Source organism: Aureobasidium pullulans (genome assembly GCF_000721785.1).
Source record: "Aureobasidium pullulans EXF-150 unplaced genomic scaffold scaffold_1, whole genome shotgun sequence".
Classification (NCBI taxonomy): domain Eukaryota; kingdom Fungi; phylum Ascomycota; class Dothideomycetes; order Dothideales; family Saccotheciaceae; genus Aureobasidium; species Aureobasidium pullulans.
The window spans coordinates 182,570-209,735 of NW_021941021.1; the positions used below are offsets into that span (position 1 = coordinate 182,570).

General features: G+C 51.6%; 13 protein-coding genes across 13 annotated transcripts; 4 read left to right on the forward strand and 9 right to left on the reverse strand.

Annotated features, from left to right (window-relative positions):
• Window positions 1-229: 229 nt before the first annotated feature.
• On the reverse strand, window positions 230-2,009 carry M438DRAFT_340940 (carbamoyl-phosphate synthase arginine-specific small chain). Its single transcript, XM_029904375.1, has 3 exons — window positions 1,978-2,009; window positions 1,612-1,912; window positions 230-1,553 (listed from the first exon to the last, which is right to left on the reverse strand). Exons 2-3 carry the CDS (start codon window positions 1,792-1,794, stop codon window positions 345-347), a joined length of 1,392 nt encoding a protein of 463 aa, XP_029765308.1. The 5' UTR covers window positions 1,795-1,912; window positions 1,978-2,009; the 3' UTR covers window positions 230-344.
• Window positions 2,010-2,306: 297 nt separating this feature from the next.
• Window positions 2,307-3,490, reverse strand: M438DRAFT_340942 (uncharacterized protein). The gene is made up of 2 exons (XM_029904376.1): window positions 2,687-3,490; window positions 2,307-2,582 (listed from the first exon to the last, which is right to left on the reverse strand). Exons 1-2 carry the CDS (start codon window positions 3,102-3,104, stop codon window positions 2,371-2,373), a joined length of 630 nt encoding a protein of 209 aa, XP_029765309.1. The 5' UTR covers window positions 3,105-3,490; the 3' UTR covers window positions 2,307-2,370.
• Window positions 3,491-3,601: 111 nt separating this feature from the next.
• On the forward strand, window positions 3,602-5,821 carry M438DRAFT_330154 (Arabinanase/levansucrase/invertase; the record flags this gene model as incomplete). The annotated part of the gene is made up of 1 exon (XM_029903286.1): window positions 3,602-5,821. One exon carries the CDS (start codon window positions 3,602-3,604, stop codon window positions 5,819-5,821), a length of 2,220 nt encoding a protein of 739 aa, XP_029765310.1.
• A 48-nt stretch (window positions 5,822-5,869) lies between these two features.
• On the reverse strand, window positions 5,870-6,351 carry M438DRAFT_1308 (uncharacterized protein). Its single transcript, XM_029898824.1, has one exon. It carries the CDS (start codon window positions 6,221-6,223, stop codon window positions 5,918-5,920), a length of 306 nt encoding a protein of 101 aa, XP_029765311.1. The 5' UTR covers window positions 6,224-6,351; the 3' UTR covers window positions 5,870-5,917.
• Window positions 6,293-10,635, reverse strand: M438DRAFT_340944 (SLA2 Src like adaptor 2). The gene is made up of 9 exons (XM_029904377.1): window positions 10,317-10,635; window positions 10,219-10,265; window positions 10,147-10,164; window positions 10,022-10,097; window positions 9,806-9,966; window positions 9,620-9,758; window positions 7,348-9,569; window positions 6,920-7,283; window positions 6,293-6,863 (listed from the first exon to the last, which is right to left on the reverse strand). The coding sequence occupies exons 1-9, from the start codon at window positions 10,352-10,354 to the stop codon at window positions 6,755-6,757; spliced, it is 3,174 nt and encodes a 1,057-aa protein (XP_029765312.1). The 5' UTR covers window positions 10,355-10,635; the 3' UTR covers window positions 6,293-6,754.
• A 181-nt stretch (window positions 10,636-10,816) lies between these two features.
• On the reverse strand, window positions 10,817-12,166 carry M438DRAFT_360676 (40S ribosomal protein S4; the record flags this gene model as incomplete). Its single annotated transcript, XM_029907456.1, has 4 exons — window positions 10,817-11,058; window positions 11,112-11,406; window positions 11,495-12,048; window positions 12,101-12,166. The coding sequence occupies 4 exons, from the start codon at window positions 12,164-12,166 to the stop codon at window positions 11,002-11,004; spliced, it is 972 nt and encodes a 323-aa protein (XP_029765313.1). The 3' UTR covers window positions 10,817-11,001.
• M438DRAFT_393179 (alpha/beta-hydrolase) lies at window positions 12,119-13,557 on the reverse strand. The gene is made up of 5 exons (XM_029909103.1): window positions 13,465-13,557; window positions 13,331-13,414; window positions 12,836-13,239; window positions 12,674-12,785; window positions 12,119-12,625 (listed from the first exon to the last, which is right to left on the reverse strand). The coding sequence occupies exons 1-5, from the start codon at window positions 13,517-13,519 to the stop codon at window positions 12,471-12,473; spliced, it is 810 nt and encodes a 269-aa protein (XP_029765314.1). The 5' UTR covers window positions 13,520-13,557; the 3' UTR covers window positions 12,119-12,470.
• A 398-nt stretch (window positions 13,558-13,955) lies between these two features.
• On the forward strand, window positions 13,956-16,662 carry M438DRAFT_340946 (uncharacterized protein). Its single transcript, XM_029904378.1, has 3 exons — window positions 13,956-14,412; window positions 14,468-14,646; window positions 14,700-16,662. The coding sequence occupies exons 1-3, from the start codon at window positions 14,143-14,145 to the stop codon at window positions 16,474-16,476; spliced, it is 2,226 nt and encodes a 741-aa protein (XP_029765315.1). The 5' UTR covers window positions 13,956-14,142; the 3' UTR covers window positions 16,477-16,662.
• A 90-nt stretch (window positions 16,663-16,752) lies between these two features.
• Window positions 16,753-19,017, forward strand: M438DRAFT_308297 (Delta(24(24(1)))-sterol reductase). Its single transcript, XM_029902336.1, has 3 exons — window positions 16,753-16,874; window positions 16,936-18,484; window positions 18,538-19,017. Exons 1-3 carry the CDS (start codon window positions 16,837-16,839, stop codon window positions 18,547-18,549), a joined length of 1,599 nt encoding a protein of 532 aa, XP_029765316.1. The 5' UTR covers window positions 16,753-16,836; the 3' UTR covers window positions 18,550-19,017.
• A 198-nt stretch (window positions 19,018-19,215) lies between these two features.
• M438DRAFT_393182 (integral membrane protein sed5) lies at window positions 19,216-20,631 on the reverse strand. Its single transcript, XM_029909104.1, has 2 exons — window positions 19,506-20,631; window positions 19,216-19,453 (listed from the first exon to the last, which is right to left on the reverse strand). Exons 1-2 carry the CDS (start codon window positions 20,500-20,502, stop codon window positions 19,422-19,424), a joined length of 1,029 nt encoding a protein of 342 aa, XP_029765317.1. The 5' UTR covers window positions 20,503-20,631; the 3' UTR covers window positions 19,216-19,421.
• Window positions 20,632-20,796: 165 nt separating this feature from the next.
• M438DRAFT_308302 (Coatomer, gamma subunit) lies at window positions 20,797-23,840 on the reverse strand. The gene is made up of 3 exons (XM_029902337.1): window positions 23,754-23,840; window positions 22,064-23,695; window positions 20,797-22,008 (listed from the first exon to the last, which is right to left on the reverse strand). The coding sequence occupies exons 1-3, from the start codon at window positions 23,824-23,826 to the stop codon at window positions 20,939-20,941; spliced, it is 2,775 nt and encodes a 924-aa protein (XP_029765318.1). The 5' UTR covers window positions 23,827-23,840; the 3' UTR covers window positions 20,797-20,938.
• A 274-nt stretch (window positions 23,841-24,114) lies between these two features.
• On the forward strand, window positions 24,115-24,988 carry M438DRAFT_263100 (thioredoxin-like protein; the record flags this gene model as incomplete). The annotated part of the gene is made up of 3 exons (XM_029899864.1): window positions 24,115-24,161; window positions 24,236-24,418; window positions 24,475-24,988. The coding sequence occupies 3 exons, from the start codon at window positions 24,115-24,117 to the stop codon at window positions 24,986-24,988; spliced, it is 744 nt and encodes a 247-aa protein (XP_029765319.1).
• A 508-nt stretch (window positions 24,989-25,496) lies between these two features.
• On the reverse strand, window positions 25,497-26,795 carry M438DRAFT_350586 (uncharacterized protein; the record flags this gene model as incomplete). Its single annotated transcript, XM_029906656.1, has 3 exons — window positions 25,497-26,141; window positions 26,195-26,441; window positions 26,743-26,795. 3 exons carry the CDS (start codon window positions 26,793-26,795, stop codon window positions 25,497-25,499), a joined length of 945 nt encoding a protein of 314 aa, XP_029765320.1.
• Window positions 26,796-27,166: the final 371 nt, after the last annotated feature.

The following is a 27,166-nucleotide window of genomic DNA, read 5'->3' on the forward strand; positions in this document are numbered from 1 at the left end:
AACCGCGCTGACGTGGTTTCCGACCGTTGCGCGCGTCAAGAAGGGGTGCTTTCTCCCCTGCCAAGTCGTTTCACGAAGAGCTTGCAATGCTTCACCGTCCAAGCCATATCTAAGCCCTGTATCAGGCTTTCCGCGACGTAATCGTAACCAGGTCAATTGTAGGTGATCTACGTATCATCACGGTCCACATCTTGATTCCTGTCTCACATGTGCACTTGGAAGTTTGATATTTCGCTTAAGCATGAATACGTTCGTTTGAATGAATACTTCCTATATGACTAGAGATACCCCTATCCCAGACCTAACGCCGTCCCGCAACCAGACACGAATAAAAGACTGCCAAATCAAGCAACGACGGGCTCGGGGTGCTGGTAGAGGGGCACGCCGGGAGCAACGCCGACACGCTCCTTGGCGAGCAAGTCAACGAGCAGAGGGCTGGGGCGGTTGGCCATGTTGGGGTGGAGAGAAGACTGCGTCTTCTTGTACTGGGAGACACTGTTGACGTAGGCATCGAACAAGTAGCTAGAGTCAAGCGGACCACCCTTGGCCTCGGGGTGGAACTGGGTGCTGAAGATGGGACGATGCTTGTGAATCATACCCTCGTTGGAAGAGTCGTTGAGGTTGATGAAGTACTCCTTGAACTCTGCAGGGATAGTGGTAGCATCAACTGCGTAACCGTGGTTTTGAGAGGTAATGTGGCACTTTCCAGTCATCAAGTCGAGAGCAGGAATGTTGTGGGCACGGTTACCGTACTTCATCTTGATGGTCTCGGCACCAATGGCCATGGCGAGAAGCTGGTGGCCAAGACAGATACCCATGATGGGGATCTGAGAGGTCTCCATAAGCTTGCGGAGGTTGTCGCTGGTAGTGCGGCAGTGGGTTGGGTCACCAGGACCGTTGGAGATGAATACACCGTCGAAGTGGCTAGCGATCTTGTGGACGGGGTAATCATAAGGCAAGCAAGTGACTGAGACACCACGAGCAACAAGACTGCGCAGAATGTTCTCCTTGACACCGCAGTCAATCAGAGCGACATGCATGTCTCCAACGGGCGAGGGAATGTGCCAGGGAGCCTTGGTGCTGACCTTGGCAACAAGGTTAACGTTACCAGGGTCCTCGAAAGCTTCATCCTCATCGGCATCGTACTCCTCACCAACGACAAGCTTGCCGAGGGAAGAACCTTGCTCACGCAGATAAGTAACGATGGCACGGGTATCAACACCAGAGATGGCGGGAACACCTTCTCTGGCGCACCACTCGCTCAAACTCTCAACAGCGGTCCAGTGGCTGTACTGAAGAGCAGCATCGGCGACAACAATACCAGCGGCTTGGATGTTGGGCGACTCGAAGTACTTCAACAGGTTGTATTCGTCTCTAACGGACGAGGGAACACCGTAGTTTCCGATCAAGGGCTGGGTGAAGACCAAGATTTGACCACGGTATGAGGGGTCGGTCATAGACTCGGGGTAGCCGACCAGAGAAGTGGTGAAGACGGCCTCACCACTGATGTTAGTCTTGGCACCGAAACTCTTTCCGTGGAAGATAGGACCATCCTGTCACTTGTTGTCAGCCATTGCCTCGTGATGACTCAATTTTTCAGAATTGGCGTACTCTGATAGTGAAGGTGGCACGTTCGAATGAAGGCGGGGTGGATCTTCTGTTCTGAAGAGGAGCAGCACGCTGGCTGCCAGAGACAACCGAAGCGTTTCCTCTGACCTGCATGCCGAGCCTGGCGACTCTAGCAAAGGCCGAGGTGGGTCTCATACCCGCTGACTTGAAGATGGTGGGGATCATTGTGGTTGTGTGTGTGGTTGTTTGCTTGAATTGATATGTGTAGTAGTTGGTAGTTCGGTTGTGTAAATGGCGAATTCTTAATTCACGTTGGCCTTCCAGAGATGGTCGCTAATGTAGTCTGGCAGCTTGTTAGTCACTGCTGGGGCGTGGTTTGGATAAAGGAAGATGTCGGTCTGGTCGTACCTTGAGAGGTGTAGGTGGTGGGCGCAGTACGCATAAGGGCGAATATCAGCCCGCTAACAGGCAGTCCGGGTGGATTGATGGGGGTTGAAAGAGCTGTAGATAGAGAAGGAGAAACACTTGAGCGGCAGGAAGGTTGGGTGAAAAGAAAGCCCAAGCTCGCCCGCCGATTGTCGGCGGCGCGTGAATCATAATGCGAAAAACGGCCCCAAGACCTCTCATTGGCTCCTACCCGACTTCTTATCACTGCTATCGACCATCGTCATTTTGATATCTTTTGTTTTCTTGCCATGTTTCCGCTCTCTTGACCCTCGGTTGTCAACTCTGTATGACTTATGTGTTTACTGCGCTGAATGCTCGCTGAAAAGCTCTTCTTAACGGAGAAGTCTTGTTCGCTCAGCTTGCCTGCCGGGTGCGGTCAGCCAGCGCGGAATCGGCCCTTCCACTCGCGATCTTCCGCTGACTCAAATCCACAACTCGGACAGCCGGCTTTCCTGGTCTTTGTTCAGCATCTGCAACAGTGGTATGGTCATCAAAGCCTTGGTCAAAATATTTGGGCTCTTTCAGCCTTGGTAGTGTGAACGATGGTTCGCTGGGCTTACTTGTAGGTAGGTCCATGTATGGCCGCTTGATAAGATCAAGGTGAGCCGATGTGTTCTCACCTTATCATAAACCTTTCGCGCCTTACTCACTCTCAATACTCATTCATTAGAAGCAACAATGGACTCGTTCCTACTTTGGTACCTGTTCTGAATGGTCGTGCTTCGGAACGACTCTCTTGATAATATCCCGCAAGAACCACAGCCAAAGCCACTGCGATGGTCGTTGCCCACTACCCAGCATCCACTCCACAGCTTACCCACACGGTCTCCACGATTTCCCTCCAGACATATCTCGGACCGTGTCGGAACGACAGACATGCTGCTACTGGATCCTGCCCAGGCGCAACACTCCGTCATCAATGCCCTTCTCTCGCGGCCCACATCTCGAGTGACTAAGCTGTAGAGACGCACAATCCGTTCGAGGTTGGTGCATTCGTCCAGGGAGATAGAGCTTGCTCGTTTGTTCGGAAGCCATGGGTGGACTGCGTGACCCGCTCTCAATGGACGCGACTCAAGCCCGGAAAGCATTGTGTATTTCTACAGCTACACGCACGACAGACTCTAGCAGATCATAAGTCAATAAGAAGGTAAGGCGATGGTCGTCTCGCGGCAATTCTCGCAATAATGTTCGTAGTGAATCTCGCCGCAATGCCCGCACTATTATGCGCTTCAATGCAGCTAGATGATCGAACACACGCCACACCGAAAGCACTTTGCAGCAACATTGACAATTTGGAAACACTTTTACAGCAATAATGATGATTACCTGTCATGTCGTGCGATATACTTCCCATGCTAATGCTGATCATACACCAAGGAAAGCAGTTATGTCGATCGAAGATCTCGGACCGAGAATGGTCCCATCGACAGCCTGATCTCACGACACATTGGGTAACTATCCATCAAATGCCGAGCAATGGGTTTTGCGTGCTACGTAACTCTACGCATTACTTTCCGAGCTCTAAAACATATAAAGAGTGTAGTGAAAGCAGTCATGTTCTGGAAACAACTCTCAAGCTTCGAAGATGCATCCTACTTTGGCCCTCACTGTGGCTTGCTTGCCAGCGGCTCTGGTCGCTGCATCCAACATCTCGTCCAACGGAACCACAGTTCCCGACTTTCATCTCCCTCCCCAAAATCTTACCATCTACGGTAACAACTCGCTGTTCGCTCAATGGAGAACCAAGGCAAGATTTCGACCATCCTCGAACCACATCGGAGATCCGACGGCCTTCTGGCAGGATGAGCAAGGAGTGTTCCATGTCTCTGGTCTATACTCCTACCTGCGTGGCCCGAACATATCTATCACTTCTTCCATCGGCTCTGCCCTGACATCAGACTTCCTGAGTTACGTGGATGCTCACAACTATACGAATTCGTCTCTTTTCGTCAATGGTGTCTCAATCGGTCCTGGAAATGAGAATGACCCTCTTGCTGTCTTTGACGGTTCGGTTATACCCAAAGGTTACAAAGGATTGCCGACTTTGATCTATACTGGTGTGCACTACCTTCCGATCTCATGGAGCAAGCCATACATCAAGGGCAGCGAAGTGCAAACTCTGGCCTACTCCGAAGACAATGGCGCCACATGGATCAAGCCAGACATTGAACCAGTCATTCCCGGTCCACCCGAGGGTTTCAACGTGACCGGTTTCCGCGACCCTTGGGTGTTCCAGGCACCTCAATTTGCTAAGCTTCTGAATGACACACCAGAGACTTGGTACTTGTCAGTTAGTAGTGGCATCAGACAGGTTGGACCTCGTCTTCTTCTTTACAGACAGAACACCTCCGACTTCACCAGCTGGGAGTTCCTTGGACCTTCTGTGTCTGCTCCTGTAAACACTACCTTTAGCGCAGGCAACTTTTCAGGCAACGATGGTTCGAACTACGAGACCTCGAACACTCTTTTCCTTGATGAGAATGGCGAGAACTTGGAAGACGGGGTCAACTTTGTAACCATGGGTGCCGAGTCGGGTAGAGAAACACACAGCTTCCACTACTCTCTCTGGAAGATGGGCAGATTCGTACGCAGCTCTGTCAACGAGAGCGTAATTCTCGAGGACCATGCGACAGGTGTCATTGACTGGGGAATTGGATATGCCTGCACAACTATGCCTGACTACAAGACCAACCGTCGTCTGGCATTCTGCTGGAGCAACGATGACTTCAACTCAACCATCTCCGAACAGGTGGGCTACAGAATCGGCTCCAGCGGAGTCTACAGTATCCCGCGTGAGGTTTACTACAAGGAGATTCCCGGAGTTGTCGCTGATGATCTCGCTGCTGAGAACGGCTACTGGTCTGTCGCTACCGAGTACCTGAACACTACTTTGGCAAAGGACGGAGTCGCATTGGCCAAGGCTAACGGCAACGATACCGTCATACTCGCAACTCTAGGCTGCAAACCTGCTCGTGAGATTCTTGGCTTCAGAAAGCATGCCAACCAGAGCTGGACCGAGTCTGACTTTGATGTTGATGTGAAGTCGATCAAGTCTAACTGCAGTGGTGTTGAATTCACCGAGGAGGAAGGCGTGACTCGCGCCTTCATTCCATTCCAGCAGAGCCCCCACAGCCGCCACTGGGAGCTTCAAGCCACCGTTGATATTCCCGAGTCTTCTCTGCGCAACGAAGAGTACGAAGACTTTGCCGCTGGCTTCACCCTCCTTCACTCCAGTGCCTCAGCACCTTCAAACTACTCCGTCGATGATGCCGCAATGCTCTACCGCCCCTCCAACGAGACCTTTATGATCACTCGTGAGGTAGCTCTCGGCCGCGACAACGTCAACACCGATCCTGAAATGGGTAAACTGCGCCTTTGGAACATTTCTTCCACAAACACAGAGGGCAAGCAGAGCTATGCTATCCAGTCTCTCAACATTCGCGCCTTTATGGATGGCAGTTTCTTTGAAGTCTATGTCAACGACGTTCTCACTATCTCTACTCATCTTTACTACTGGTACAAGGACTCCACTCGCATGGGCTTCTACCTTCAATTCCCTGACACCTTGGCAAACTCGACTCTGGATACTGGTGTCAAATTCTCCAACATTAGCGTTTGGGAGGGTGTGCCTAATGTGTTCCCTAAGCGTCCCACTAAGCCTGCCGAGTTGATTGACAATGGTGTTGGCTTTGTACAGCCACCCAACAACCCTAACGTACCGTTAACTTATGACGGTGTTGGTGCTCCGCCATTGCCTCCTGCAGAGAACTTGCCTTATGGTATTGATTTGAGCACTGTGGAGTAAGACCTTAGATTAGACTTATGTATAAAGATGACTTGAATATTTGTATATGATGTACTATTTGATTAAATTATCCATCCTCGCCCTCTCTTTGGCCAATCATCTCGAAGTCAGAATCATCGTGACTTTTGGTAACTGATTAGATAGACGTCCTGGAAGAGTAAGAGCTTGAATGTGATATGGTTTGTAGGTTTCTGTGTCTAAGATGTTTATCGTTTGTGGTGTCGACGGTCCGTGACTTGAGACGCGAGTTCTTCTGACTGAAGCTTTGTTAAAGATCCAAAGCAAACCATTGATATCAGCAACACAGCATATCAACACCACGAGGAAGTGATCATTCAATAGAGAACTTCTCTCCGAACACGAGTATACCCAAAGCTTGTTCATTAATGCCACGTGTATCATCGCTGGCGTGATCAAAGATCATGACAGGGTGATCCCATAAGCATTTACTTGGTAAAAATCGTCCTCTGAAGCAAGATGCATATAATACACATGTGCGTGCTAGATCTAGCCACAAGATATCTGAGCGGATAAATACAAATCAGATATCCTCTTTCTAGTGAGTTTATCGGGGAGTTCCGAGAAGGCTGAGAGCCTGGTGCAGATGCAAGTTTGCCCCTGAGGAAACCGTGCCCGTATTCCTTCCTCCTAGTAAGGCCTAAATTCTGGCTGTCGCAAGGCACAATGGTTTTGTTCTCAGCATGATGGTCCAAAGAGAGCGTGTATAAGTGCAGCTCTCAATGGACATAAACCCGAGTATCAAAACCATCGTGCATCTCGACAGCTGATTCGAGAAAGCAAGTCCAAGGCTGAGAGCCGAATAAGGAGGGGTTGGGAGAAAGTTGAACAAGAAAACATATGTAATTATTGACAATAGAGCACGCAATTTGGTATCACAAACAAGACGGTAAAGAAAGGCTGTATGCAAAACGCCTAATCCTCGTCTTCCTGGTAAGCGAGCTTGCGCATCTCGCCCAAATCTTTTCGTGCTCTGCCCAGTGCATTCTCGAGTTGAAGGATCTCGACTTGCTTTTCCATGTGCCTGTTTCGTGCGTGTTAGCATACTCCTCATACACGAGAATGTTAGGAAAAACGTACGATCTGTTGAACTCGTGCTTTGACAGCTTGGAGTAGTCAACCACCTCCTCGCCGTTGGCACGAGCATCAATGATAGCCTGGACTTGCTTAACGAGACTGCGGCATGCGCCTGTGACGGCCTTGCTAGCATCCTCCAATCTTTCTTGAGTCTTGCTCATGAAGCTTGCCTTCACTCTGCTGGCAGCGACGAGCTGTGCGGTGGATGCAGAGACGTCGTTGGATGCAACAATCAGCTGTTCGGGCGAGTTGCGACCTCCAATGACACCATCAGCTGTCTCGATCAGGAGGTTAGTGCTGTTGGCAACAGCCTTAGCAGCGGAGATGAGACCCTCTGTCCAACGATTATTCTTCTTGTAAAAGGCACCTAAGGCGAGGATGTGGTTAGCGTACGAGGTAGTGTGTGGTTTCCTGCCTTCATTTTGACTTACTCTTAGACAAGGATGAGCCGCGACCCTCCTTGACAATTTCTTGCTGTGATGCGGTGGCAGCCTTGATCAAGTTGGCGATAGCATTGGTAACTGCGATAGCAGCACCGAGGATAGCATCGTGAATCTTTAGCTCGTAAGTTGAGTAGCCATCTCTGGACTTGTTCATAAGTGCAGTGAGGCGGTCAGTAGCCGCCTCAATGGCCTTAGCAGCGTTAGCCATCTCACGGTCGACGAGATCACCGAGATCGCCAGATGCTGATGTGATTTTAGTCTTGGGGGCGAATGCATCAGCAATTTTGGACAAGCTGTTCAGGTTGATCTGAACCTCGTTGTTCTTGTTGATGACGACATCGGTCTTCTGCAGGTCATCCAGACCGTCGAGACGGTAGCTTTGAATGGAACGGAAGAAGCTGACGGTGCTAAGGGCAGATTGGCGTGCGGCATTCATGAGCTGGTCGGCCTTCTTCTCATCTGAAGCGAATCTGGTCAGACCCTTGGTGTTTGAGAGCACGTCTGCAACAGAGTTCGAGAAGGTGTGAACGGTGCGAATGACTTCAGCATGAGTGCTGTTGGGGCCATCGGCGATGAAGTTGTTGAATGCAGTCGAAAACTCCATCGCACTTGATGCAGCCTTTTCAATAGTGGACAGGACGTAAGCTCCCGAGGCACTTTGGTTTCCGGCTTGCATAGTAGAGTCCAGCTCGTACAGAGCATCATCAACACGCTGGACTCCGCTCTGGAGGACAGAGTCAATGATGTCAGTGATCTTGCGAACACTGTCGAGAAGCATAGTGTCGATTTGTTCATCGAGAGCCTCGTTCGTCTCGCCCTGGCCGTTACGGAGCTCGTTCAACTCCAAGAGTGTCTGGTCCATACCAGCCTTGAAGATCTCAAGTTCGTCTTCCTTCTCGCGGAGAAGCCTCTCAAGGTCAGAGTCGGCCTCTCCGTACTTGTTCTGGGCATCGTCCAAAGCCCTTGTCTTGTTGCGCAAAGCCTCCTCAAGATCCGCGATTTCTCTGTTATGCCTGGAAAGGAGAGATGAAAGCTCTGATCCCTTCGATCTCTCTGCGTTCTCTGCCTTGTCAAGAGCAAAGCGCAATTCACGCCTAAGCTTCTCAAGCTCGTCCTTATGGCCTCCAGATGAGCGATCCTTGTCGTGAATAGCACGATCTCTTTCGCGAATCATGTCTGCAAGCTCCAGGTTTTTGGTCTTGAGTTCTCTTTCCAGCTTCTCTCTTCTGTCGATGGCTTCCTGTGCTGAGGCTGCCTTTAGCTGTACGCCCTTGAACTTCTGGAGAAGCTCAAGATGCTCGTGACGCAGCTGGGAATACAGCTTGGCCAAGGCTTCGTACTTGGTCCTCCAGGTGTTGATTTGCTCCTGCAATGCGCGGATCTGTTCGTCCTTGGAGGCGTTCTGCTGACCAAAGTTCACTTGCAGCTGCTGCAACTCTCCCTCAAGAGCCTTCATGCGTCTGTCGTATTGCTCAAGCATGAGCTGGTCGCGCTCGTATTGCGCGCGTGCATTGAGATTCTCACGTTCCAATTCTGCCATCCTGCCTTGAGTCTGTTGCGAGTACTGGTCACGCATCAACTGCTCCTGAGCCAGTCTTTGCTGCTCAGCCTGGAGTCTTTGTTGTTCCTCGAAATCTCTCTGTGCCTGTAGAGAAGCCTGCTGCTGTTGTCTTTGCGCCTCATCCCATTGTGCCTGCAGTCTTCTTTGCTCAGCCTCATACTCCTCTTGTTGGCGCGCTTGCTCGTTTTTCCAAAATTCGTTGATCGGTTCGGGGTCGACAGAGGGCTGGCGAGGAGGAGTGTCTGCGGGTTTGGTGACAGGCTCATTCTTTGGTCTAGCCGGGAGAGCTGGTCTGTCCTCGTCATCGCCGAGGAGGTTCGGAGGATCTTGAGGGAGCTTAGGGATAGTTATGAGACTAGTCAAATAGCGCAAGTTGGAGCACTCGTAGTAAAACTTGACCAGGCGGTAATGTTGGGCGTCGTAACGTCCGCGAAGGGGTGCAAGAACCTCATCGTCGCCGAGGGCGGTGTGCATGGCGCGCAGCATGCTGGTGATGAATTTGTAGATACCGTAGCTCTCTTGAACCAGAGGCACCAAACAAGAGATCTTGCACTCGTTGTTCAGCCCGCCTCTGAAGTTAGCAAAAACGAGCTTCTGGAAAGTCTCAATCTGGTCCTGGAGGTTCATCAGGTCGGAGATGGTCTCGTATCTGGATACTAGTCAGTATGTTGTGCACCCTTTCAGATGACCGTTTCTCACCCCTCGTTCGGGTCGTTGATAGACTTCAAACTAATGTATTCTTCATACTCGAATGTACCGTTAAACTCGGGGTGGTTTCTGTGGAAGTTGAGCTTCGCGATCAAGTAGTAGACGTATTCGGAGATCAAAGAGCCGTATCCTGAGCCTGGTCAGCAATGGTCTCCGTATGTAGAGAGAGTACCATACCCTTCATGCCGTCACCACCAGCGACGCCACGCGACAGACTCTCGAGCCAGCCAACGTGGGCCTGAGCCTCCTTGAGTACGACAGGGTGGCCTTCTTGCAGGACCTTGTGAATAGTGATGAGTGCCTTGAAGGTCTGGATCTCATCGGCCATGATAGGTTGACTGGAACAACGACTCAGTATGATTGCGACTCTTCCGGGCGTTGTTTACTGCTTACACCTTCATGCCGGCCCAGAAGGACTGCGAGCTCCGGTGGTCGTATGTGTAGACAATGCATGCGCGAACGTGTTTCCCTAAGGTAACCTTCAGTCGAGTCCGAGAGTTGGGTCGATGTGAACATACGCTTGGGCGCGGTCTCCTCTGTATGGCCGGATTAGTATGGATTCAAGGAGTAAGCATTGGGTCTGGACATACCAATACTTGTGGCCTTGCGGATGTTGATGGCCAACTCCGACTCTTGCCTGAGAGTTGTTCAGTATACATGTTGCAGTTAGCGACAAAGTAATACATACTTGCCCATGTCGACATTGCGCGTCGAATGGAGCGACATGATGGCTGTGGAAGTCGCGGTATGCTCGAGTGGTGTTGGGCTGCAATTCGAGGTAGACAACTGAACAGACGAAAGATGTCACCCTGCTTGCAGCGGAAATGAGGGGAGGGCAAGCGGGGATCAAGGAGAGTGTTGAATAAAGCAGCAATATCCAGCAGTTCGAGCTTCAGTAACGTATCGACGCGCTGCTTGCCGAGGACCGCCGTGACGACGCCCGATCAACGCCGCACTCGTCACCCCCAAGATTTCCTGCCAGGCACTCACATTCTGACTTTGGCTTTCCCGAACAATTGCACCTTCTACAATGACATTCCAGAAGCAATCCTGCATCTTACTGCTTCTACCTGGACCAGCATGGGCCACTGCTTACGAGGCAGATCATCTACAAACAGGCTGACACTTTCTTCAATACATAGCTCACGTTTCACAAGATTTGAATGCAGAAAAGTCGTCAATCATTTTGGGCGCGAGGCTGTGAGCTTGGATATCTTTCTTTTGTCGTAGAGCTACGAAAGTGCTGCATGGCACATCGCGTAAAATCTTCTGAACAACATGCTCCCCAGACGCCTTTTTTTGCTGCCTGATGCATAAAACCCTCCAACACATCAACCAACGAACCCCATGAACCTAGAAGCTGGTCAGCCAGTTTAGTTGCCGGCGATGGCGTGGGCGCGACGGCGGTCACGCTCCTCGGCGATGGAGAGCTAAATTGAGAGTCAGTCATGGTCTTGCATGTCTTCGGTCTGAATTTACGAACCTTGACACCCTTGCCCTTGGGGAGGGAGATCCAAGGCTTCTCGCGGCCAATGACGAAGACGTTGCTCTCACGGGTAGCGAACTCGTTGTCAATGGCATCCTTGATGTGGACGATGTTGAAACCACCGTCGTGGCGCTCACGGTGAGTGATGACACCAACACGACCCATGTTACGACCACCGGTGGCCATGGCAATAACGCCAGTGTCGAAGCGGATGAAGTCGGAGATCTTGCCAGTGGTAAGGTCGATCTTGACGGTGTCGTTGACCTTGATGGCGGGGTCGGGGTAGCGGATACTAATCACCATAATTCAGCTCTTGTCCATGTATACTTTTTTTCCGTATCGCCAAATCTTGATCCAACGGCTGATAGATGCAGACTTACGTGCGTGCATCATGCGTAACCAAGTATGGGATGCCGCCCTTGCCAAGCTGGACGCGCTTGACCTTGCCGAGCTTGTACTCGGACTCCTCAGCGGTGATGCGGTGGACGGTGAAGCGGCCCTTGGTGTCGTAGACGAGGCGGAAGTTCTCGCCAGTCTTCTCGATCGAGATAACGTCCATGAAGCCGGCGGGGTAGGTGGCGTCGGTGCGGACCTTGCCATCGACCTTGATGAGGCGCTGCATAACAATGGCCTTGGTCTCGCGGCCGTTGAGGGCGTACTTCAGGCGGTTACGGATGAAGACGATCAGAGGCATGCAGTCTCTGAGCTTGTGGGGACCGGGCGAGGCCTTGGGGGCGTAGGCACCCGACAATTTGTCGAGAAGCCAGTGCGAAGGTGCCGACAGGCGGTGCTGGTGCTTTCTGCAGAAGGTGTAAGAAGTTTGCGCAACTCGTGTGTCGCGGATCCAATGCGAAAATTCGACATGGTCCGGTGGTGCTGGGTGCTTACCCGGGTCCTCTGGCCATCTTGTCGACTTTGAATTAACGTTGGTCGGCTTTGCGAATGGTTAGTGATTGAAAATGAGCGTGGGCAGTCGTCGCGCTTACGTTGAAAGGTCTCGTCAGGTGAGGAGAAAGTTGGATGCGCTTGGTTCGTGAGAATTCAGTGGGCATTTGTGTGCCAAGACCGGCAATCTTCCCACTAGCGCCTTTCGAGCAACGCAACGTTCCAGACGCTCGACATGTTCACTTCATGCTCATGCTCACAAATAAAACCGTGAACAATAACCAACTTGTCGCTGCGGCTGTTTTATCCTGGACATATCTGACGGTGCAATAGAGCAATGCGCATACATCCAATCACGTATGGGCCCGAGCTATCAACATCTAATAGTGTCTGCGAGAATGTTGTCCCTCGTCTTGTTTGGCATTTACACGGATGCTACCACTGATTCTTCACCAGATGTCAGTCAATAGCTTAACATACGTCTTCAATTTCCTGCTCGCCGCCAACTCTAGGACCGAGATCAGATCTCAGTGTGCGGTTGAACAGTTCCAGCAGGATCTCGAAGCAGATCTTGGTAAGGCCAGGGTCGTAACGTCCCTTGCTCATCTCATCGCGAATGAAGGCATCTGTGATAGTTAGCATTCGTACTATCTTCACTCGGTCATTGAACATACGCTGAGCCCAAGCAGCCTCGAAGAAGCTGAAGCAAATGCCTGATTCGTGCAGAGTTTTGCGGATGAGATCACGACCCTCAGGGGGTACATGATTGTCCTTCTTGCCGAAGATCTAGCAGCTGATTAGAACTTTGATGTTTTGGAGTAAGGTTGATAACTGACCATAACCAGTTCACCCTTGATATCCTTGGCTCTAGCTAGAGAGTCATCATTCTTGCCAGCACCGAGAGTTTGAGAGTGGATGTCAGTAGCAAAGTAGCAGACAGCAGCGCTGACACGCTTGTCCAGAGCACAGCGGTATGCCAGGTGACCACCCAGACACATGCCAGTAGCGCCAATTCTGCCATTGCAGGTCTCAAGGTCGAGTAGCAACGATACACTCAGCTCAGCATCTTCATCGTAGGCTGCGAGCTTCTTGGCGACCTTCCAGTCGTTTCCCTTGTCGGTACCAGGACCATCATAGGCCAGAGGTTCGGGTCCGGTGAACTCGTGGTAGCTGCTAGGGGCGGCAACGATGTATCCCTGACCAGCGATCTGCTTAGCGAAGCGAGCAACAGGTCCAGTCACTGAAGAATGCCGTCAATCCATATTCCAATTTCTAGACAATGCATACTTGTAGGATTCGACACATTGAAAGTGAGAAAGAATACAACCTACCTTGGTAAATCTCGCTGAATACGACTACACCAGGAAATCTGGCCTTGGGGTAGTTTGGAACTGTTGGGTGCCAGGTGAATATGCCTTACAGATATTAGCAAGAGCAAAAATCGAGATTTCTCTGTTCTACATACGCATGCTTCCACCATTCTTGGTAGCGACATCTTTGTAGGATTCCTCGATCAACATCTTGACGGATGATTTTGGAGTGTATTGGTGAACAGATGCTCAGTATCTGCAGCAACGCCCTCGAAACAAGGCACTTTGGATCTTTGGACCCTGGTGGGATGAATAACGAACGTTGCAAGCTTTGTTAAACAGTGTAGGGGCATATCCGAGATCATGCATCATCCGCAGAATCGCTGTGAAAACGCAGGAGTGTCTTCAGACCAAGGTCAGTGTCCACTGAGAGTCGAATCAATTATGATTTTAATCATCAATGGCTGAATGCAAAGATCCTATGTGTATCCCTACAGCATACTTTGAGCATCGAGGGCCACTCTACGGGCGTCGGATAGCATAGTCGACATGCTCTGTATCAAACCCCGTGACGTGGGGGCCCATCTCGGTGTCTCGGAACGATGAGCAATTGCCTCCCTCTTCTTTATCACCTTTTCCTTTCTCTGGACCATCCCGTCGACTACCTACCCTAGCGGGTCGACAGATCGCAAAACCAACCTCCGCTCAATTATACGACGACATTCACTGTGTTAGCAGATTTTGCTCTCCCCGAGTTTTGCTTGCTTGTTCGACCGCGGCAATCGTCCTCGACGCGTTTAACGACATCATTATCCGCTTCTCGTGCATCCGTCATGTCTTCGAACCCGCAACCCACTATCTCGGCCAAAGCATCGAACCCCTCGAAATCTGTCGGCCTTTCAAATCAATCAACGCCCTCTTATTCGCAGACCAACGCCTATTTTGGAGAAGTTCTCGGTCAACGTAGAAGTGGCGGTTCAGGCAGCTCCAACGCCGCTAACTCGAAGCCCTCGTCGACCCCGCGCAGCAATCAAAGTGCCAAAGCGAAGCACAAGCAATCGAAGAAGTTTAGACTCGCGGATGAGGATGCTCTTGCTGAATCCGTAAGTGCTACTGCTCCGTTGTCATTGAGCTTTCATGTTGCTCACATTGCTACAGGCCGCCATGCATTCAACTAGCAGTCGCAAGGGCCAGACCTCTATCACCCACCTCATGAACTTCTCTCTCCCGCCACGTCCTCAGGCACACCAGCACAATTCCAGATATGCCTCTGGCCGTCCTCGACGCAACCCTACTTGGGGTCTAGGTTCTGGATATCACGCAGTGGACAAGGCAAGGTAAGCTCTATCTAGCCTGCTCTCAATCGCCACTCCTCTCTAACCATCTCTAGATACGTTCACGCCAACTACCGCTTCATTGTTGACCCTAGAGCCGACTATCGGGCTCAACGCGTTGATGCTGATGTCCATATCGACTGGAACAACGTACTGCAAATTCTTGTCTCGACCGAGTCCCAATCTTCAGCGTGCCCAATCTGTCTGGGGACGCCTACCGCTCCCAGGATGGCTAGATGTGGCCACATATTCTGCCTACCCTGCTTGATCCGATACATGCATTCGGAGGACGGGTCCGCTACTGGAGTTGAAAAGAAGGCACGCTGGAAGAAGTGCCCAATCTGTTATGATTCTATCTACGTTTCCGAGACAAGACCAGTTCGTTGGTATACCGGTGCTGAGTTTGAACCCCCGAGAGAGGGAGATGACGTAGTATTGCGTTTGATACAGCGCCCCGCTGGAAGCACCCTTGCTATGCCCAGAGAGAGCCCCGACGCCCTTGGAAAAGGAGACGACATTCCCTGGTACTTTGCCGCTGAGGTTATGGATTATGCTCGTGTCATGAAGGGCGGTGAAGATTACATGCTGGCCCAATTGGACGAGGAGATTCAGAATGTCAGGGCTATGGAACAAGAGGACGAAGTCATGTTTGGAGACGACACTCAATGGACTAGCAAAGCTGTACGTGCTTTGAACGAAGCGAAGGAGAGAATCAAGGGCATCGGAAACCCTCCAGCAGCGCCGAAAAAGCCCGAAGAGCCCGAGCCCAAGAAGCCTGCCATCCAATTCAACCAAACCGACGAAGGAGTACCGGAAATGTACGCAATTCAGCAGGCCATTAAGTCAGGCCAGAGCTTGCCTAATGGGCAGAACGGACAAGCGGAGTCGTTGCCCAGTGAGCAAGAAGCCAGCACGAGGAAGGACGACACCACAACCAGTATCCTTTCGACGTCTCTAGCCGAGTTCCGTGCCCGACAGCATGCAGAGCGCCAACCGGATACCTACTTCTTCTACCAAGGCTTACTTCACTATTACCTTTCCTCCCTGGACATTCGCATCCTGAAAGCTGCTTTTGGAAACTATGACAACTTCCCTTCTTCGATACTTCCCCGCGTCGAGCGTGTTTCGACTGGCCACATCGTCGACGATGACCTGCGCAAGAGGGTCAAATACCTTGGACATCTTCCATACGGTTGTGAGGTCAGCTTCCTGCAATGTGACTGGACCGACACTGTTCCGCCAGCCATCCTCGAACAGTTCCAGGGCGAGATCGACAGACGACGCAAACGAAACACAGACAAGGAAGCAAGAGAAGAGAAGGAACGTGTTCGTGCAGAGAAGGCTGAAGATCGAGAGTTCGCAGCCGCTCGACGAAGACGTGTCAGCATACCAAGCGAAAGCAGGTTTCGACCTGATGACTTCGTGCCCTTGAGCGCGAATGGGGGCTCTGATGCAGCAGGTTCGTTTGACGGCCACGGATCTTCGTCGTCGCCACCCTGGAGCAACAGCAATCGACCACAAGGATCTGCTTATGCCTCGCTTGCGTCACCTGGTACAAGTCCAGCTACCTCACGGACGGTATGGGGTACCACAGCCATTCCCCTGACTAGTCCTGAACTCGCCGCCCTCCAAAATGGAAACATGGACGACGGCTGGCTCGATGGATGGGAGAGGGAGCTGAGCCAAGATGATGAGCTCATTGCCCAGGTACAGGCAGCAAGTCTAGGAGAGGGATCCTCATCTTCTGCTAGCAGACCTGCACCTGCCGCCAAAGGCAAGAAGAAGGGCAAGAAGATTACTCTGATGAGCACGAACGCTAGACGAGGCGCTTGACGATAAGAACTGGCTTATGGATTCGAATTTCCAGGCGTTTATGAAGGCTGGTACTGCATTGCATTGAGATTATACCTTGGACGGCTAGCGAAGGTCCATATACATACAACTATACAGACACGAAATACATGATCAAGAATTACAAATTTAAAGACGTTTTGTGCATTTGATGCATTTGGAAGAAAATGGATGACGATGATGTAACTGTGTCAAGCCTCAAGCCTCAAAGTTTGGTCAGAAGTGGGTCCGAGGGTCGCGGAAAACAACAACGGAGATTGAATATCGAGTCCTCCGCAACTTCCCTCTCCCGGCCACCGGCATCCTTCCTAGGACATCAGTTGCTGCTGCCATTGACTCACCATGACCGTCACGAGGAGCCAGACGGGCAAAACGCCCAGGTGAGTGCAAAACGCGTCTGTCAATATCAAATAAATCGCGGCCACTCACACAACACAACAGAAAGCCAGAATTGCCCGAGGGCTTTGTTGAAACACCATCGAGAAAGCGTTCGACGCGCAAGAACGCAAACACCGGGCGCACTGCCTCGCCGTCGCCCTCGATCACTGGCTCCAGAACGCCCCTTGTTGACGCACCTGCCAACGAGGTCAAGACCAATGGACATGCCAATGGCTCGTCCAAGAAGGAGAAGCGCATCATCGATGGCTGGCTGGAGGGTTCCGACCCTAAGGTGGACGCAAACCCTCACTACGAGTTTGGTGGCAGCGCCGGAGTCACTGCCATGATGATTGGCTTCCCTATTCTCATGTGGTACATGTGGATTGGCGCAACTTACTACGACGGCGGCTTCCCTAAGCGCGAGTCCTCCAACCAGTCGTGGTCCGACTTTGGCAAGCAGCTCTTCGGCCTGGCCTACAACGGTGCTTTCCCTCACGCAAAGGCATGGGCCATCTACTGGACCTTCTTCGTCTTCGAGGGCATCTGCTACCTGTACATGCCCGGTGTGTACAGCAAGGGCAAGCCTCTTCCTCACATGGACAACAAGCAGCTTCTCTACTATTGTTCTGGTGTCTCATCCTTCTACCTCACCATTGTTGTCGCCTTGACTCTCCACGTCACCGGCCTCTTCAAGCTCTACACTCTGATCGATGAGTTCGGCCCCATCATGTCAGTCGCCATCTTGTCTGGCTTCATTGTCTCGGTTGTCGCCTACGTCTCTGCTCTTATGCGTGGTGCTCAGCACAGAATGACTGGCTACCACATCTACGATTTCTTCATGGGCGCTGAATTGAACCCCCGTCTTTTCGGCTGGCTCGACTTCAAGATGTTCTTCGAGGTCCGTCTTCCTTGGTTCATCCTGTTCCTTGTTACGCTTGGAGGTTGCGCTCGTCAATACGAGCAGTACGGTTACGTCACCGGCGAGATGGCCTTCTTGCTCATGGCTCACTTCCTGTACGCCAACGCCTGCTGCAAAGGTGAGGAGATGATTCCCATCACTTGGGACATGTACTACGAGAAGTGGGGCTTCATGCTCATCTTCTGGAACCTGGCTGGTGTTCCCCTTTCTTACTGCCACTGCACCATTTTCTTGGCCAACCACGACCCCGAGGTCTACGCCCACTCCTGGCCCGTTCTCGTCTGGTTCTTCACCAGCTACCTCTTCGCATACTGGGTCTGGGATACCGGAAACTCGCAGAAGAACATGTTCCGCGCTCAAGAGCGTGGCTATGAGATGAACCGCAAGACTTTCCCTCAACTCCCCTGGAAGGCTGTTAAGAACCCCCAGAAGATTGAGACCGAGTCCGGCAACTCTCTTCTCTGTGACGGTTGGTACAAGTATGCTCGCAAGATCCACTACACTTGCGACATGTACTTTGCTCTCTGCTGGGGCTTGATCACCGGCTTCAACTCACCTTTCCCATGGTTCTACACTGCTTTCTTCGCTGTCATGATTGTGCACCGCGCCCACCGTGATATCCAGCGTTGCAAGGAGAAGTACGGCGATGCCTGGAAGGAGTATGAGAGACGCTGCCCTTACCTCTTCATCCCTGTAAGTTTTTTTATCTTTGTAATCTTTCGATCGCACAACTGACCTGATCTTAGTACGTCTGGTAAACACCACGTATCGGCAAAAATGATGTACATGATTCTGGGTCGCGGGTTTCGACATACATCCATTGTAATAATTCGAGAGTGGTGGTTTCAAAGGTTGCCAAGTCGCTCGCGTGTCGAAGGGTCGAAACACCTCAGATGCCGGTGGCCGGAGCATGCCACGAGAGAAGAAAACCTATTCTTCGTCTGAAAAGATAACGATCTAGTGGTTTCTAGGGACATCGATCGTTCCTATGTAGGAGATTCTTTCTCACATGTTGGAGGGGCGTTTTTCTTTCTTTTTTCGTTCTTTTTGCGTCCTCGCTCTTTTTGCTCAGTCCTTGTGCATGTCTGTCTTGACAGAAGAACAGACGAGGAGTACAGGATAAAAAGGTGGACATGGGGTTCGTTCGTGTTGTATATTATCACCTTGTATCATTCTTGTTTCTGAAATTTTATAGCATAGAATCAAACAAAACCATTATACATATTACCAAAAACTCCAATGCGTTACGTGAAAAAGTGACGAATCAAGGAAAGAGCGTCTTGATTGAAAGGACGAAAGCACCCAGTGATCACAAAGACAAGTTATCGTGTCTTCAAAGCCGAACAGGGCAAACGCGGAAACACAACAACTCGTGCATTTCACAAAGACTCATGCAGAGGATCGAGGTTGGGTCAAACGAGAAATGGATGAGAAAAAGTGTGAGGTATTAGTACAAATTCTAGGTTGTATGAGGAAAACCAAAGGGTTGAGAAAGAAGAAAACCCCTGATGACCTCCTGCGTGTGATTGTAATGACCTCCCATTGCCGCCATGTAAAGTTGTCCTGCCCTTGTTCTTCCCGATACTGTAAAAACGCCATACGCCATGCCAGATAAACAGAAATTCAAAAATCAACCAGCGATGAGCACCCATAACAAGAAGACTGCAGATGTATTAGTATTGTGAATGGTAGGTGTGAATAGCAGGAGACTTACAGATCATCAGTACACCAAACATCTTGGCGACTAGCCATCTGTTGCCTTGCACTCGGGACCAGTATTTCATGAGTTCGCGTTGTGCACCTTCGACATTGTCGACAATGTCCTCGGTGTTGGCGTCGATGCGTTGGATCATATCGCTCTGCTCGCTAACCATCTGAGCCAATTGTCCAAAGATGCCACCGAGTTCTGCGATGGTGCGTTCGATGCCTTCTATAGCTTCACTACGTTGTTGGATGTATCCATTATTCTGGTTTCCTTCTTCCAGCAGTAGCATCTGTTGCTCTGATTGCGCGCCTCGTGTAAGTGCTGATGAGGATGACGATGGCGGTTCTAGAGTCAGAAGGTCTTGTCCTTGGTTTTGCATGGGCGGTTGTGGTGAGCGTCCTCGGGATGGTGCGGCGTATAATGGGCTATCACTTCGCCCTTGAGCGACAAGGTGTCCAGCATTACTACCAACGGTGTTGACGAAGTTGTCCTGGCGCGAGCGACTGGCTTGTACATTCTTGGACCTCACTTCCAAGACCTCCTTGAAGTTTCCACCGACATTTGCCAACTTGCTCTGTAGCATGACGACGACGTTCTCATTGTGTTGGCCTTCCTGGTCCACGCCGCCCTTCGGATGCGCCGTCTTGTTTATCGTAGAAAGAGCGCCGATCTGTTGGTTCAAGGCGGCAAGGTCTTGCTTGATGACATAAGTGAGTTCTGCAATTTCCACGGGCTTGTCGTCGAAGAGAGTCTTGCGACGAGCCAGTTGTCCCAGGCGTTCCAGCTTGCCGACGGTGGCTGCAATGCCCCTGCCTATTTCGGCGGCTTTGCGCGCGAACTCGCTGCGCTGTTTGCGCGTGGGCTGGGCGGATTGTTGGCCGGCATTGGGGAGCAGATGTTGACGGTCCTTGGGAGTCTTCGTATGGGCGAGGCGTTTTTGGGCCTGAGCGAGGATGGAGCGGAACTCGGGAGTGCGGTCCTGGATTGACGACGTGCCTGCCGACATGGCTGTGACGCGTGTGTGCGGTTCTACGGCGATGGGTATATTCACTTAGGTGGCGAGCGTCGCTACTGTCGAATCTGAGTTATTACAAGGTGTTGGTGGAGCAATCAGGGCGTGTTCATTGTTCAGTCAAATGTCCAGCTGTCGACGTTCAAGAGTCGAGGCGCTCTCCGCAATCCCCTGTCGGCCAAGCCACTCGAGCCCTCGTCATCACCCGCAATCTCGAGAGGAAGAATATCAATATCACAGATTGATCAAGTAGGTAACCACATATCAAGGTACACAAATTCTTCTAATTGACAAGAACAACGACTCGTAGACGCTTTTGACTACCGTCCGCCTCAATCATAAAACTAAACAATAAAAAGCACACACGCTGCTTCATGCTCCGCCCTGAACGCCAGTGCCCCTGGTGACAACGTCACGTCTCCCATACCCATCATGCCACTCCACCAACAACGAGAGCTGCCAACATCTCCTCTTCGCTGCGGACCTTGATGTTGACTGTGACTCCGCTCTTGGCGCTGAATGCCATTCTTACCAACGATGCGACCTTGCCACCTGTCACACTCTTTCCGTAAAGCTTCAGACTGTGTGTCGAAGTAGAAAGTGTGACCTCGCTACCCTCGAGCGGTTGCATGCCCAGGCTCTTGACGAGCAGCTCGGTGGCATCTGCCAGTGTCTTGGCGTTGGAGAGTTGTAGCGTCTCCTCGGCCTCATGTTCGTCATCCGAGGGAATGCCGTTGAAGATGCTGTCAAAGTTGCCAGCGAATGCGGGAAGGATGTAGTCGGAGCCAACAAGGTCAAGGTCTTCAATCTCGTACTCGTCTTCGTATCCATGCTCTTCAGGCTCGTTGGTCGAAGGATCAATCTCCTTGCTTGTGAATCTGAGCACGTTGGTGAAGTTGGCCGCTGAGAATTCTTGACCCTCAGGGCGTCTGAAAGACACGTAAACAGTGCCAGGCTCATCCGTCTTGAGCAGAGGAGCAGGAATAGTGAACTCTTCTTCCAGACCACCTTCCTCTGACTCGTCGGCTGCTGTGGGCGTGCAGACAACTGTCACATCGGCGAGGACTGTGTCTGGTAAAGTGTTCTTGATGTCGTATTGAATGACGACGTGCTCCTTGAACAAGTGCTTGACAGCAGTAACGACGTACTCGGTCTCGCTCTCGGTCAGCTCGACAACAGCACTGCTCTTGAGCACGCCTCCGTATGAAGAAAGCTCGGGAATCGCTTGCAGTTGTTGAGCATACTTCTGTGCAGCTGCACTTGCCGAGGCGGCGGCTTCTGCTGAACCGCGGGCGGGAGCTGGCTTGGGTCCAGCCGAAGGTGCCTTGAGGGTAGGAGTGGCTGTAGTAAGTTTCTTCGTGCGGTCCTCAGCCAGAGATTGTTCACGAGTGACAACGGGAACTGAGCTAAGGTCGAAGGGCTTGGAGAATGCGGCTGATGATTCTGCTGTCACATACATGACAAGCTGGTGCTCCAGGACGGGCAATGAGAACATCGAGTCTGATAAGTGAGTTAGCACATGTTGTAACAACCATCAGACTGGGCGATATCTTACCATTTCTGACAAACTTGCTGGCCATGTCGTCGTCTTCCTTCATCAGACGCAAGTTGAGGGCTGCACGATCTCTGACCTCATCATCGGTATCGTCGAGACAGCGGGTGAGTAGAACATTGACGCTACGCTTGACATCGGGATCTTGCTGACCGACACCGAACTTGGCCAGAGCAGTGACAGCAGCTGCACGGACAATGGCATTCTCGAGTACAACACGGTTGTAGATGTAACGGATATACTTGGTCGGGTTGGCAGTCCTGGGGCCCTCCATACCCAGAAGATGCAGGATGCGGACAGCGAGCTTGGTGAACTCACAGTCCTCGATAAATTCACACAGATGTGACAGAGCGTCTTCCTTGCTTTCGGGGACGAACTTGATAAGATCAAAGATGGCCTCAACAACGCTACTCTTGAACTCGTAACTACCTTCGTCACGGATAGAGGTACTGAGGAAAGCAAGCATGCCAGCCTGCTTGCTAGGGAACTTGAGGGCAAGAGTGCGGACAGCCTCAACCACGGTGATCTTGAATTCGTCGGTAATCTCGGCCATGAAGCCAGAGATTTGCTTCATCAGACGGTCAACACTAGACTCGTTACCAGTTTTGAGAAGAGTGGTGATGGCAAATGTCGCAACGGATCTGTTGGAGTTTGTGATGAGAGCCTCAATGTCGGGGTTGCATTGGCGAACAGCGTCGGGCTTGAATGAAGCAAAGTTGTGGAGGATGCGGATGGCAGCGAACTTGGTGACGGATCGGGGAGAGGTCAAGAAGAGCTGGAGGACGTGAACAGCTTGCATGACTTCCTGATCGGTCAGGTCGCGGACCTCGCAGATGGCCTTGGCAGCCTCAATGTTGACCAACTCGCTCTTGTCGCGCAACCAGCCATCAAGCAGCTTCATCATAGGAGCGCGAAGACCAGCATCCTCCTCAATCAACTTGGCGGCCAGACGGACGAGCATGAGACGGGCAGCAGGGCTCTTGACAACACCGGCAGCACTGTATTGTTGAACCATCTTGACCAGAGCCATGCGATCGTGAGAGCGCATCTGATAGAGCAGACCAATGGCGTGGTACTGGGTCATAAAGTTTGTGTTGGAGGCAGCCAGACTGTGCGAGGCCGACGAGCCGAAACCAAGAGAGAAGCCGCCAGAGGACTTTGTCGACGAAGCAGCCTCCTGAGTCTCGCTCTGCCAGCGGCGGACGATGTCGCGGGCGATGGGCAACAGGTGGTACGAGGAAACGAGAGCAGCCGAGGAAACCGAGGGAGTCTTGTCGACAATGGCCGTCTTGATGTTGCGCTCGATGGCCTGGACAGTGGAAGCATCGATAATGCGGCACAGGGCGCGGATGGCGTTGGCACGGTATACGACGTCGCTGCCGACAGCAGTGTCCTTCATAATACTGCTGGTGACCATAATCACATCTTGAGCGGTATTTGCGAGCTCCTTGATGACCAGGTAGACCATCTGACGGAGGGCGGCATCTTTATTTTGGAAGAGCTTCGAAATGCCAAAGAACAGGGAGGTGGCCTCGTTTTGGGGGAACTTTTCGCCAGTGAACAGCAGCAGGGAGATCTTGGTGAGCAGAATACGGCACTTGCGAGGAGAAATAGGCGATGAGTTGAAGACACGAGCTATCGAGGTCGAGTTAGCGACTTGACATGGTCGTGTTGTTCGAAGCACTGTACGGACCCTCCTGGAAGACCGAGGTGCGGTCGACCTTGAGCAGGCCGCCCTCGTCCTCGTCCTTTTTGTTGTAGCTCATGGTTGCTCTTCAATGGCCAGCCGGGATTGTCAGAACAACAGTTATATCTATCCTGTCGACTGTAAACGTAGCATCACAACTCCCTAACCCCCGAGCTCGGCACCTTCCGTCGCGACCCCGTCATCCCCCGCCAAGGCCCCTCTCCGCGCTTTCTATTTGGTGCTTCTAATTCCAGCCAGCTCTCGTTGGAAGGCTGCCTACATGTGAAGCCATCTGTGAACCATATACTCCTCACAAACAGCTGCAGTTATGGATATGCCAGGAGGTATGCCAGGCGGCATGCCGGACATGCCCGTCAATGTGCCCATCGACGATCCTAATGCCGACACTGAGTGGTAAGTCCTCTCCTTATGCTTCTCTATCCGTATATACTGCTTTCGGTTTGCCTGTTTCTGACACAATTTGACAGGAATGACATCCTCCGCAAGCACAAAATCATTCCCGAGAAACCTCCGTCACCTACTCCCATGATCGAAGAAGCCTTAACCGAAGCCCGTAGACTCGCTCACGAGAACCGCCTGGAAGGCAAGGAGCTCGATGAGCTGGCTGAGTTGGAAGACGAGGAAGATGAGGACTTCCTTGAGTTCTATCGGTAAGCTCGCGCCCCGACCTTTGCGCCATGCTCTTCTAATTTGTAACTTTCGACAGTCAGAAGCGCATGAACGAACTCGCTGCCATCCGCTCAGCCTCTGTCTACAACCAGGTCTACCCGGTACAGAAGCCCGATTGGTCGCGGGATGTGACTGAAGAATCAAAGAAGGCCTTCATCTTCGTACTCCTTACATCTTCGTCAGGTACGAATGTCGAATCGCGTCTGTTGATCGAGATCTGGCGCGAATTGGCTACAAAGTTTGGAGACATCAAGTTCTGTCAGATCGAGGCCAACCTCTGTATTGAAGGTTACCCGGACAAGAATACTCCGACTGTCTTGGTCTACAAGGATGGCGACATCAAGCGCCAACTGGTAACTCTACGCGATTTGAAGGGCGATCGAACCACCATCCGTGACCTAGAGGATTTGCTTCGCTCTCTGGGTGCCGTTGACCCTAATGATTCCCGCCTTGGTCCTCGCCACCAGGAAGAGGCCCCGCAATCCACTCTCAGGAGTGCTGGCCAAGGCGCTGGCCTTGGAAATGACGATAGCGACAGCGACTGGGACTAACCTACCCACCTCCATGGCATGACTCGAGCCTTGTCAGGACCCACCTCTGGAGTCCGTACTTCAGAGATACTTGACCCTTTCACAGCTGTCGATGGCTCCCGGAATACGGAAGATCTACCATCCGTAGCCAGGGACTGGGAATCGACAGGTTTTGGAATTAGAGATGCCCAATGATCAAGTAGCCTGTTCAAACAGGTGAATGTCATCATTTCATTACGGCTGCAGGTATCTCTCTACCGATGCTGTCGGCCAACATGACTGGATCTTGCGGCCTATGTCTGACCTGCCGCAAAATGTCTCGGCGTTCGACGTCTGGACATCGAGTCCAATCCACCAAACGCCTGGCTTTTCAAGATCATAACGCCAGAAAGGGGAATCAGAAATAAGAATAAAGACATTACATACCAGTCGCGTCTGGGCTGCTTTCGGAAGTTGGTGAGCCTTGAAAAGGATATCTTAACATCAACCATTTGACATCGACCATGCACTTGGACCACGTCATCTCTTGTTATTGAAGCGGTAAGTGTAGATCGGTTCCGCCTGCTTTCATCGTTCTCCTGCGTCGATCAGGTTGTAATGTGTTGCTTGGATGCTGAGGCTGGGTAATGCTTCGTAGAACTTCGTTTTCGTCTCGTGTCAGAAGCAGCTCGTGTTTCAACCTCTCATTGTCTGACTCCAAAGAATTGGTTCGCACTTCTAGCGCTGACAGTTGAGCTTCTAGGTCTTGTACCCGTTGGCGTTTGCGATCACGGAACGCTCGTTGACTATGGCCACCACGACGTGTTAGCGGGAAGTCTCTCCAGAAAGACGGCGACCTCGATACATACGCGGCCCTGTTCTGTGCCTTTCGCCTACGCTGTGCCGGTGTTAGGGGTTCCTTTTCCTCTGAAGTGGCACTACTGCGTCGTCTTTGGTACTCCAGGAGTTCGTCAACGTTAAATTCTACTGTCGGAGATGTAGGTTGTCCATAATCTGCTTCGACTCCGCTACGATATATTAAGGGCTGTCCTGGTGGCATTGTCACAAATCCATTCCGGCCGTCAACGGCTATTGGTTCAGTTGATGTGGTATTGATTGGAGATACGACAGGAGCCTGAGTGAAGGTGTTGCCTACTGGCGAAGCAAGCGAGTGTTGCTCGTAGCCATAGTGATACTGAATAACTTATTAGTACATATCTTGTGCTACCAGTCAAGAGCCTTACGTACCTGTGGTACAGCCGTCCACATATGATGTGCATGTGTGTAACCTTGATTGTGAGTTGCATATACAGGGTGGTGACAGGCGCTCGTTGTTCCGCCGCAGGCTTGTTGATATTCCATGTTTGATTGGATGCTTGGGAGTGCTGAGCAATCGAGTCGGGCAGGTAAAAGTGTCTTGTCTGAAGATGCTGGTTGCGGGAGGAGGTAAGATATGAATGGTTCCCAATGCGTTGTCGCGCAGGTGCCTCTGGACCTGGTCAATAGAAGTAAACACGATCTTCTCTGAACAAACGATGTGGCTTCCACGTTTGGAGCAGGGAGCCGTGTCGAATTAAGAACAGCCAGCCGTCCGAGTCAAGAAACTGACGCAGGGGCTTCTCTGTGTCAATCAATTCACGGCAGAAGGCCGTGGCTTGATGTGGACTCAGTAGTCTGGACATCGGTGTCAGACAGCTCGATGGAAGCATACCTGCCTAGCGTCGCTGATCCGATCTGTTGCGGGCCATCAAGCACGTTGTGGCGCGTCTTCCTTCTCTGTGCAGGCGGACTCTTACCTCTTGAATGTGATTGGCTCGAACACCGTTATGGACCGCTGTACAGCCTGCATTCGATTACTGATACTCGAGTAGGAGTCAGGGGGGGGCGAGTTTCTCAAGACAGGTCATTTATGGATAGAATTGAGTATCGGGTTAAACGATGTACTGTAGTCAAGTAGTTCGCTCACAGAATTACACTTAACATGATTTCACATGATCTTCTAGCAACTGTAAGTTATACCTGCACTGCTTCGGTAACTATCCAGCTAAGGGCCACGGCTTGAGATCTTCACGAAAATCAAGCCACAGCTCCACATGCCGAAGACTCCCCCCACCAGTCATCTTTCTGAAAGCACACCCGATTGGGGCCAATGTCTCGTCCCTTGGGGTTTGAGACAAGAGGCTGACCAGCGTGGTTGAGAGAAGGGTCCTTGCGACGGGG